The sequence below is a fragment of the Rousettus aegyptiacus genome, unplaced genomic scaffold (genome assembly GCF_014176215.1).
Source record: "Rousettus aegyptiacus isolate mRouAeg1 unplaced genomic scaffold, mRouAeg1.p scaffold_m13_p_6, whole genome shotgun sequence".
Classification (NCBI taxonomy): Eukaryota; Metazoa; Chordata; class Mammalia; order Chiroptera; family Pteropodidae; genus Rousettus; species Rousettus aegyptiacus.
The window spans coordinates 97,855,125-97,866,509 of NW_023416309.1; the positions used below are offsets into that span (position 1 = coordinate 97,855,125).

At 35.2% G+C, this 11,385-nt stretch overlaps 1 protein-coding gene across 6 annotated transcripts; it reads left to right on the forward strand.

Moving 5' to 3' along the window:
* The first annotated feature begins 1,844 nt into the window (after window positions 1-1,844).
* Window positions 1,845-8,574, forward strand: ZPBP2 (zona pellucida binding protein 2). 6 transcript variants are annotated; one of them, XM_016164657.2, is made up of 8 exons: window positions 1,845-2,076; window positions 2,218-2,283; window positions 3,410-3,535; window positions 4,179-4,340; window positions 4,954-5,172; window positions 5,727-5,809; window positions 6,740-6,920; window positions 7,510-8,574. In XM_016164657.2, the coding sequence occupies exons 1-8, from the start codon at window positions 2,028-2,030 to the stop codon at window positions 7,602-7,604; spliced, it is 981 nt and encodes a 326-aa protein (XP_016020143.2). In that variant the 5' UTR covers window positions 1,845-2,027; the 3' UTR covers window positions 7,605-8,574. The 6 variants fall into 6 exon arrangements, with proteins under 6 accessions (XP_016020143.2, XP_016020144.2, XP_016020147.1 ...); XM_016164658.2 differs by having other exon boundaries at window positions 5,098-5,172; XM_016164661.2 differs by having other exon boundaries at window positions 1,845-2,062; window positions 2,218-2,489.
* The last annotated feature ends 2,811 nt before the right edge of the window (window positions 8,575-11,385 follow it).

Below are 11,385 nucleotides of genomic sequence, written 5' to 3' on the forward strand. Positions count from 1 at the left end.
TGTTGATAGAATGTACACTTGATATCATGAGAATGGCATTTTACCTCTGTAGTCTTCTACTCCCCAAAAGGACAACTCCAGTCTAATAAAGAGAAAAACAGACAAATTCCAACAGAGAGGTGTTCTGCAAAGTGCCTGATCAATTTAGGTCACACCGATGTCATCAAAACTGTCATTAACTGTCAAGGTCATTAAAAACAAGAAATGTCTAAGAAACTGTTACAGCCCAGAGGAACCTAAGGAGACATGATGACTAAATGGGCCATGCCAGGTGAATGGAATCCTGAAGCAGAAAAAGGACATTAGCTATAAATTAAGGAAATCTGAATAAAGTATGGGCTTTAATAGTAATGTATCGATATTGGTTCATTAATTGTGAGAAATGTAACACACTAATGTAAGATGTCAACAGTAAAGAAATCTCAGTGGGAGTACATGAAAACTCTATACTATCCTGGTAATTTTTCTGTAAATTTAAAACTGTTCTAAAATTAAAAGTTAATTTTGAAAGTGGATGGGTACTTTCAACAACCATCTATTACTTATTTAGTTAAGTCTGTTTTATAGTATTCAAATCCTATTATCACAGGATTTACAAGGATCAATTATTTATAATAACTTGGAAGCTAATAAAACACTGGATTTATAATGTACTTTGACTAAAACTGGAATGATATCAACTTCTAGGGAATCCAATACAATGCCTGAATTTGTCTTATCATCACATTTAGAAGAGAACAGTTGAGGCTAAATGAAAAATCTAGACATAGTAACTGACATGGGTGGATCTGACTCACTGAATCACATTTCATCGCTTATGCTATGTAGGTAAAATTAACAGTGACTAAAAATGAAATCACTGACAAAGGTTGCTCGCGGACCATCTGAGATAGTCCTAGTACTGACTCGGCTCGAAGGAAATAAAACTGAAAAAAAAAAAAAAACACCCTCTTGATCTCACCCCAAATAATCATTCTGCACCCTGTCTGAACCTTGGGCTCTCTACCCACCAGCCTACTCAAAACCACGACTGAGGGTGTCCCATTGCTAAGAAACAGACAACACACAGGGCCTTTCAGGCCACCAAATGAGTAGCCAGGAAGGAACCATAAAAGACGCAGGGAATGGTCTCTTTTGGAGCTCTCTAATCTTATCAACTATCTCCGCAGGAATAGCAGATTTGGGGATCTTGCCTTTCAATAGGGCCTCTTTTCTAAAAGCAAGGTTACTACACAACCCTAGAGAAATTTGCATGCAGGGTCTCTGAATGTCGTGTGATACTTGAAGTCGAGAACGAAGATTAAATGTTCCTCCTAGAGTGGGAAGACCTGCAAACACCTTGTTTGCGCGCTAGTGGCACTTTAGATTGTTTTGTGGGTAGAAGAGTGCAGTTAGGTAAAAACTGGGTGTAAGACTTTGAAAAAGGTTGTGTACAGTTTCAGAGAGTTCAGGAGAAGAAAGGCATAAGAAATGCCCACGCGGGGCTCTGCTTCCTGTGAGGAGGAAATTCTCACAAACTTCCCCTCCTCCCGTCTGATGTAATGGTATCCCCTACTCGCCCTACCCGTACACCGCCGTATTTGGGACCCGCGGTGTTCCTCTCGTTGCTTTCTTCAGGCCCTAGACTAAAGAAGTTACAGAAACGCCAACCCTCTGGTCCTGTTGCTTTACCATTTTGCTACACGGGTTGCTCAGGGAACTAAGACGCCGAGAGCGCGGGAAAATGGCGCCAGACGGCAGGCGCGAAGCAACCGCACGACGGCGGCCGCGTGCGTGCGAGGGGGCGGGGCGTTGGCCGCCCGCGCCGCAGCGCAGAGCCTGCTCGGCCCGCCCCGCCGGCGAGCCTCGGGAGCACGCACGCGCTCTCCTACGCGTCCGCTCCCGCGGTAGCTACCGACCGGTAGGGTTGCCGACCCTGGCGGTTTGCTCCGCTCTGTGGAGGAGAGATGGGGAGGCGCTGGGCGGGGGCTGAGGTAGGAAGGAGCTCGCCCCTCGACGCCTCCCGCGACGCTAGCCCCTGAGACGTGATGCGAGTGTCGGTCCTACTCTCCGCGGTGCTCTGGTACCTCACAGGAGGTGGGGCGCCTCCCGCCGGCCCCCTCCCCCAGGCCTCTCCCCTCTTGCCGGTCCTGCCTCCTCTGCTTTGCCCCGCCTTCCCCCACTCTGAGCCCTGGCTCCTCTTCTACCTAAAAAGTCAATGTTTTCTTTTCTCCGCAGTTGGATGGCAGCGTTCTTCCGAAAGCACTAAGAAAGGCTTCATTTATGGCAAGCCAGGACACCCAGGTAATAAGGACCTCTTCACACGCACAAGTCGTCAGAAGAGCTGGGTGCCCTGGACCTGCTGAGGTTCTTCCCGCGGAGGGAAGGGGAGTGAATGATTGTAGACCGTCTACCGCGTGCTCTGCACTTCCTGAAGGTTGCGTCGTTTCATCCTTCCAGCGACCCTACTGCGCCTTAGTTGTATCACCTTGCCTAAAGCCTCACAGCTTGTAAGGAGCTAGGACTCAATCCAGATCTGTTTCTCTGAAGTCCCTCACTTCCAGGCGTCTCAGCTGCTTTGCAGCATGCGAGGCCCACTCAGAGGAGTAATTTCCAAGACTGGAAGTTTCTATGTTTGGAACTCCCTCATCCCTCCCCTTGTTAAGTGTAAGAACTGCACATCTTTTAAGGCTCAACTCAAATGTCCCCTATCACTGTGATGAAACTTTCCCAAGGAAAATTAGTCACATGGCTAACTAGGTAATTTTGATCCTGTTCATAGCATTTGTCATGCTTGGAATCTCTCCATGTTTGAAGCCCTCCTCAGCCCCGCCTCTACCAGATTGTAAGAGGGTGTCTTCTTCATAATTTTGGATCCTGGCATTCAGTAGGTTTTAAAATATCTTATGGGACTGCATTGGTTCCAGGCAGGTTATTGCTGCTTCCACCAAATCTGAAACAAATAACTGCAGAAAATCTTCCTACTATGCACTATATGAACTTAATTATTGTTCCCAACAAAGGACATAGTTAACCCTTAGCGGTTTCCCTTAGCGGTGACAATGATCATCTTTAAAGTAGTTTTACAACCAAGCCCAAAGGCTTTTCTGATCTTTAAATTAATTCCACTAACCCTTCAAAAAAATGATTATAGCGAGTTCTCAATCTGTACATTAAAGTTAACTTCTAAATGTATCACATACATTTTTATAAACAAAACTGTAATATCAGAAAAAATTGACTGGTAGTATAGATTTGAAAAAAACTTATGAGAAGCAAAAAGGACCTTAGCATTCTAAATGTTATAATATGCTGATTTTTAAAATAGTGAAATCCAAAAAGAACTGAAAAGAATATCTTAGGAACAAAATGGTAAATGTACATTTCTTAATTTTGCTGTGTAATGTAGTTATATATTATTTTGTCACAGTGAAAATATATGTGAAATTACATCACCATAGTCCAATCCTTGTCTGTATGGATATAAAACATGCTGAAATAGAAACAGTGGATCCCACCTACCAATGGATTGGGCCTAATGAAAAGCCATTAACAGGTAAATTATTTAATTTGAATACCTTTTTTAATGATGTGAACATTTTTTAGGAAAGCACTGTCACTTGTTGGAATGAAAAATTGAAATTTAATTTTAATTGCAGTTTCACTTGCTCCGTATTTAGAGAAATCATGATATACCTTGGTCTGTGCCTTATTTTTTATCCTTTTGCAAAAACTGAAGCAGTAGCTTCTGCACCCTACTTCCCAGAGTTGTATTGGTTCAAAAAATTTTATAAAACCCAAAATTTATCCTTGTAGAACAAGTAATAAGAGATGAAGTAATCTAATATGTAATTTTTCTTGACATTAGAGGAGTATCTTGGATTATAGGCATTATCACTGTCTCATGTAAAGAAATTGTACTGCAGAGCAGTATAATTTCATTTACTGAATTACTGGCATAAACCAATTGAAATTAGATATCAGGAAATGAATTAAAACCAATATCTGCTTCAAAAGTGTACTTACCACATGTTGTTTTCCATAAAGTAATATGACAGAACTAAGATTTCGTTGAATTTTTAAGTTAAAATAGTTTGTTCATTTTTAAATTTTTATATTTATTTGTAACCTCAAGTTGACTAAATAATGCTTGAATTGTTATATGTTAAATAATCTAGTAATTTACTATTTTTCTTTAGGAAATTATCGAATAAATAAAACTAAAACAGGAAAGCTGATGGTGAAAGATTTTCTGGAGCCTCTATCAGGACTTTACACATGTACTCTTTCTTATAAGACTATCAAAGCACAAACCCAAGAAGAAAAGATGGTAAAGCAGAGATATGACTTTATGCTCTTTGGTGAGAATATAGGAACATTTTAATTTAATGCATTTAGTTTGGATCAGAATTAAGTGTATGATTTCATTAGTGAAAATGAATCTGTTATATATAATCATTATGATTTATTAGGTATTTTGGGTGTACCTGACCAGGCAAACTCTTAAATTGACATCCTAAACAATCTTCTTTCATCCTCCCACATCCCACAGTATAGACATGCAAGCACAATTCACTTTATCACAATTTTGCCAGGCATCTTAAAAACTTATGTTTAATTCTATAAAAGCAAATTAATGATCTTTTTCATAACAATGACACTTTCTGCAAATTATGACCCTTCTCCCCCAAATCTTATGTTTTGATATTGTTAACTTATCTATATAGCCCATAGAAGCTATTTCTTCTCTTGAACTAAGTTGATAATCTATCAAATGAAAATAATCTTTTTCATTAAAGTTATATTATTTACATATATATATATGTATATGTGAGGACCAAGTTATAAAACATTGCGTAAGTTAAATTTCTCTGCTAATTTTTCAAGATTGATGGATTTAATATTCTATGTTATTTTAAAATTCTTTTGTAGAGAAAATGCTAGGCACAATTGTTTTCTTATTTATTTTTTAAGCCTATCGGGAACCAGATTATTCATATCAGATGGCTGTACGTTTTACCACAAAGTCTTGTGTAGGAAGATATAATGACTTGCTTTTTAGAGTGCTGAAGAAAATCTTGGATAACTTAATCTCTGATTTGTCATGCCAAATCGTAGAACCATCATATAAATGCCATTTTGTTAAACTTCCAAAGCATGGCCTTCTAAATGAGCTATTTATAGTCTTTCAAGGTAAGACAAATTTTTTTTTACTTTAATTTTATGAGTTTAATCTTGAACCATAAGAGATTACAAATTAATTACCATATTATTGTGAGATATCTTACAAATAGTAGGCCTTAAATGTTTGTTAAGCACTAAAATATATTGTTGGTCTTAGTCTGGTTATAGTTTAAAAAAGTGAACACATTAATTATTTTACCTACAACCTTGGTATACTGTTGCTTATTTTTTAGAAGTCAATATTATTTTATAAATATGGCCTTTATGCAGCTACTATTTAACATCTTATAGAATTTTAAATTGTGTTTTTGAAAATTTCATAAAAGTAATCAAACCAATTTACTTTTATTCATTTTAAAACCTTGTAGTTACTTCCATTAGCCCCCAGATGGAGTGAAATCATAATGTATAAATTATAAATGTTGTGCACCTTACTTTATTACTGGGATTAGATAGATTAAACACATAGACACATTCATACTGAATTCAGCATTTTGAGCTTTATTGGAATGTTAGGAACTTTTTAAAATCCTTTTGTGAAGATACCATTTTTCCCTCTCTAGTTAATCCTTTTGCACCAGGGTGGAAAGGTGCGTGCAGTGATACTATTGATTGTGAAGATGTCACTAATCATAATATCCTCCAGGTGAGAATATAATTATAAGGAGAAAGTATTTGAATAGTCAATAAAATTTAAAAATTTTGTAACTACTTTATTAAAAAGTTTCTTTAAAAATTTCTCCATGTTGTGAATATTTTATCAATAATAAAGGTGTTCTAAGCAAGTAGATTTAAATTACTGTTTCAAAAAATTAAAGTTTCTGATTTTCCGCTTTAGTAATTTAAAATGAGATTGTGAGAGTCTTGGCTATTTCAGTATGCTTTGTTTTGTAATAGTATATCTGAACTATTATATAGCTCCCCATATTTTTCTATGACAGATGGATCCCTGATCTTTGTTCCTCAAATGTTAACTAAGCAGCAGCTTGAAGAACAACCTCCCAATCATATCATTGTAGGCTAAAGCAGTGGTTCTTCCGAAACCATATCTGTGCTGACCATAATACTTGCTGTCTCCACAGCCATCCTCGGCGGCTAAGGACATAGTCTAAAAAAATTCCTTCACTCTCCTGGTATAGTTTCTGAGCCCATACACTTTTTTTGTGCATGACTTATGGAAATATTAGTCCTTATTAAATTATGCTCAAAAAATAAAATTTACATCATTAGTTTATAATGCTGATTAAAGCTTTAGTTTCAATTTTGCTTGGCTCTTTGGAATTAGAAATAATGAATTTCCAGTTATCTACAAATGGAATTGACATGCTGCAAATAATCTAAAATGTGTTTTTTAACTTTAATTTAATTTTTCTTAACCATTGTACATATGAATTGACAAAAATTTATAAAGTCAACGCTAGACTGATTTTAGTATTGACACACAACTTTTCCGGAATTCATCTGCTGTGTAAAGCATGGATGGTGTGCTTATACTACATTTCATTGCCTCTGATACAGGAGGAGAAACTGGTTCACAGTTTAGTCATTGTACTTCCCTGGTATTTTTAAATCTTAGGCAAGAGATCGAATAGAAGAATTTTTCCGGAGCCAAGCAAAAATTTTCTACCATGACTTTAATAAAACTATACCAGCTATGCATTTTGTGGACCACAGTTTTCAAGTAATACGTATGGATAGCTGTCGTCCAGGCTTTGGGAAAAATGAAGGTCTACACAGTAATTGTGCTACCTGTTGCGGTAATTATAACATATAAATATCTAAATATTTAGGTTATGTAGTCAAAAGAATAGATGAGAAATTCACTTAGGATAATTGAATTGGATTTTTATAGTGATCCTCTTACAAAAAATTATGTTTAGCTAAAGGGAAGTAAAAATTCAAAGCCTAAATTTTTAAATATAATTATCTTCATGTATATTAAAGCTTCTTAATGTACTCTTTTATATTACAAAATATTTCTATAGTGTTCTCACTTAAGCTACTAGACTGTGAAAGAAAACAGAATGGTCCATCCTACCTAGAAAACAGAATTGGAAATAGAAACTAGAAATAAGAACTCACAAATGGGGCACTACTGAAGGTACTATAAAATGCTGATACTAATGGAAAAAATAGTTGGGATTCTAACTTTCTCTTGCCTTTAAGATCATCAGATTACAGCATTTGAAACTCATAAATAATCTTACACAACTTAATTGGCTGAACTTTATTTAGTATTAACATAGTTATAGAAATGATGTAATATTGAAGGCAGATTTATATTTTTGGTATAAAATATCTCTAACTGAAATTATAATAATCTATTCCATGTGTTTTCCTCTGCAGTGGTTTGTAGTCCTGGGACTTTTAGTCCTGATGTTGATGTTACTTGTCAGACCTGCATTTCCATCCGTACCTATGGAGCTAAATCTTGCCCATAAACTTCAAACAAAAATCACAGTATGAAGACTAGAGGTGAAAGCATTGTTACTAGCTTGTGGAAGTGGGGGACGTAAGATTTGTTCACATCCCAGTATATCATAGTTCCATTAAGTAAGATCAATAAGACCAAAATATTGGAAAACACATATAGGAAAAAGATAGTTGACATGACATTTCTATGAAGGCATTTAATCTAATATCTTCAGTGTACAAAGGAAAGTGTAAGTATTAGTGGATGATTTTTAATGAAATATGTTTTGTTGTTTACAATCTAAATCTGTCACTCTGTACCTAAGACTATATTAAGGTCAAGAAGAGTAGCAAAGTATAATATAATAAAAAAACTTTATACTTTCCATATATTAATTTGTTTGATATTATATATAACTCATATAAAGGCATATATATATTATCTTTTTAATTAGATCCTAAAAAGTTCTCTCTTTTGGTCCTTTTGCTTTTAGTTTTAAATAATTAATAGAATTTTTTAGTACTGTTTTAGATTTATAGAATAATTGAGCAAATATATAGAGTTCATATATCCACACTAGCCCACACCCTCACCCCTCCCCAGTTTCTTCTATTATTGACATTTTGCACTAGTGTGATACATTTGTTACAATTAATGAACCAATGTTGTTACATTATTATTAACTATAGTTTATCATTTACATTAAGATTTACTCTTTGTGTTTTACAGTTCTGTGGTTTTCCACAAATACATAATGACATGTGTCCATCTTTACAGTTTCATACAGAATAGTTTCACTACCCTACAAATCCCCTATGCTTTACCTATTCATCTCTCCCTCTTACTCTAGAGAACTTGACAACCAGTGAGCTTTTTACTGTCTTTAATTTTGCCTTTACATTATGTAAAAATTTCAGACTGGCTTCTTTCACTTAGCAATATGCATTTAAGGTTCCTCTATGTCTTTTTGTGAGTTGATGAATTTCTATTGCTGAATAATATTCCATCATATGGATGTATGAAGGACATCTTGGTTACTTCCAGTTTCGGGTGATTATGAATAAAGCTTCTGTAAACATATGTGTGGAGGTTTTTGTGTGGACATGTTTTCAACTCAATTGTGAAAATACCTAGGAGCATGATGGCTGGACTTATGGTAAGACTATGTTTAGTTTTATTTCTTCTCAATCTGTCTCCCAAATTGGTTTACCATTTTGCATTCCCATCAGCAATGAAAGTGTTCTTGTGGCTCCTCATCCTCAATATTTTTGGTATTTTCAATTTTTAGGATTTGGGCCATTCTAACAGGTGTATAGTGGTATTTCATTATTGTTTTAATTTGAAATTTCCTAATACACCCAATGCTGAGCAGCTTTTCATCTGCTTATTTGTCATCTGTATATCTTCTTTAGTGAAGGGTCTAATCTTTGTCCATTTTTTTATTAGACTTATTGAATTCTAAGAGTTTTTGTATATTTTAGATACAGGTTCTTTATCAGATGTGTTTTGCAGATATTTTCTCCTATTTAGTGGCTTTTCTCTTCATTCTTTTAACAATGTCTTTCACTAAGGAGTTTTTAGTTTTAGTAAAGTCCAACTTACTGATTTTTTATTCATGGATTGTGCTTTTGGTGTCATAGCTAAAAACTCATCAACAACCCCAGAGTCATCTAGAGTTTCTTCTGTTGTATTCTAGAAGTTATATAGTTTTGTATTTTATATTTACGCCTAAGATGAATGAATTTTTGTGAAAAGTTGTGTGTCAAGATTCTTTTTTTTTTTTTTTTTTTTTTTTGGTGGGCGATGTCCAGTTCCTACACCATTCATTGAAAAAACTGTCTTTCTTCCACTGTATTCTTTGCTTCTTTATAAAAGATTTGTTGACCACATTTGTGTAGGTCTATGTCCTGCTCCATTTATCAATTCATCTATTCTTTTGTCAATATATTGTCTACATTACTGTATAATAACTCTTAAATTTGGTTAGTAACAGTCTTCTGACTTTGTTTTTCTTCTTCAATATTGTGTTAGTCATTCTGGATCTTTTGCCTTTCCATGTAAACTTTAGAATCAGCTCGTTGATAACCACAAAATAACTTGTGAGGAATTTGGTTAGAATTGCATTGTATCTATAGATCAAATTGGGGAAAGTTGACATCTTAACATTGAGTCTTCCTATCAAGGAATATGAAATGTATTTATTCAGAGCTTTATTGTTTTCCTCATATGACACTGTACATATATTCTTAGATTCATGCCTAAATATTTTAGGTGTGAATATAAGTGATACTGTATTTTTAATTTCAAATTGCAAGTATTCATTGCTGGTATTTAGGAAGACAATTGACTTTTGTATATTAACCTCATATTCTATGACCTTACTATAACCACTTATTAATTCCAGAAAGCTTTTTGTCTATTCTTTGGGATTTTATACATAGATAATCATGTCATCTGTGAACAAAGACAGTTTTATTTCTTCTCAATCTGTGTATCTTTTAGCTCCTTGCCTTATTGCAATATCTAGAACTTCCTGTATATTGTTGAAAAGGAATGGTGAGAGGGAACATCCCTACCTTATTCCTAATCTTAGAAAGATTCTAATTTCTCACCATTCAATATGATGTGAAACTACAGTTTTTTTTAATAGATGTTCTTCTTCAATTTGAAGAAGTTCCCCTCTATTCCTAGTTTGCCGAGTTTTTATCATGAATGGGTATTGGATTTTTCCAAATGATTTTTCTGCATTTATTGATGTGATCATAGGATTTTTCTTCTTTAGCCTGTTGATGCAATGAATGACATCAACTAATTTTCAAATGTTGAACCATCCTTGCATATTCAGAATAAATCTTTTTGGTCACTGTGTTTAATCGTTTTTATACATTATTGGATTTGATGCGATGAAATTCTACCGAGAATTTTTACATTTATGTTCATGAAACATAATGGTCTGTAGTTTTCCTTTTCTTGTAATATTACCTTGTTTTAGTATTAGGGTTATTTAGTATTAGTATTAACATAATAGGTATGTGTGTCAGTCAGGGTCTAATCAGGAGACAGAAAACACTAAGTAATTTGAACAGGAAAAGTTTAATATAAAGAATTATTAACTATAACAGGATTAGAATAACAAGAAATTGGCTAGTAAGATATAAAGAGAACCCTAAAGGATACAGGAAAGCAAATGAAAAGAACAGCTACTACCACTAGCACTGAGATAGAGTGTCCAAAAAAGAGCCACCATCTCCTAGGGCTGCGATCCAGACCTTAATGAGGAGGGCATAACAGGTCACTGGATAGCAGAAAAGTCACAGATGCTGGAAATTCATTCTCTGGAACTTTCAAGAGATCCACCCTTTAGAATGCCAAAAAAAGCTATTCATGGGGAAATTTCTCATTGTGCTGCAAAACCACATGAGGAGGGGTTGTTGGCAAAGCCCCTGGCCACCATGCACTGTAGGATATGGATGCTGAAGACTGCACATGCTACAGGGGCCTGCCAAGGGAACAGCCCAGAACCAGGAGAAAATTTCTTTCCTCTGGTGTCTCTCCAGCATCTTCTTTTGACTAACATTGTGCTAGCTGGTAAAGTTAAATATTTACAAGGCCCAGATCCACTTTTACAAAACAAGCAAAAAGAATGTATTTGGAGCAGAAAGGCAACAAATTGATAACTGGCACAGTCCAACCCTTTGGCTACTCAGCTTCCATATGCACCTTTCTATACACATTTGAACTTTTGCACATTGACAAAGCAATTTTACATTTTTACCTACAAATTGGCTAGTAAGGTTATCCATCTTACA

Bases quoted from the DNA above. Each gene is read 5' to 3' on its own strand.
- ZPBP2 (XM_016164657.2), top strand. From the start codon at position 2,028: ATGCGAGTGTCGGTCCTACTCTCCGCGGTGCTCTGGTACCTCACAGGA. The intron at 4,341-4,953 runs GTGAGAATATAG...TTATTTTTTAAG, and splicing joins ATATGACTTTATGCTCTTTG to CCTATCGGGAACCAGATTAT. The intron at 6,921-7,509 runs GTAATTATAACA...TTTCCTCTGCAG, and splicing joins TAATTGTGCTACCTGTTGCG to TGGTTTGTAGTCCTGGGACT.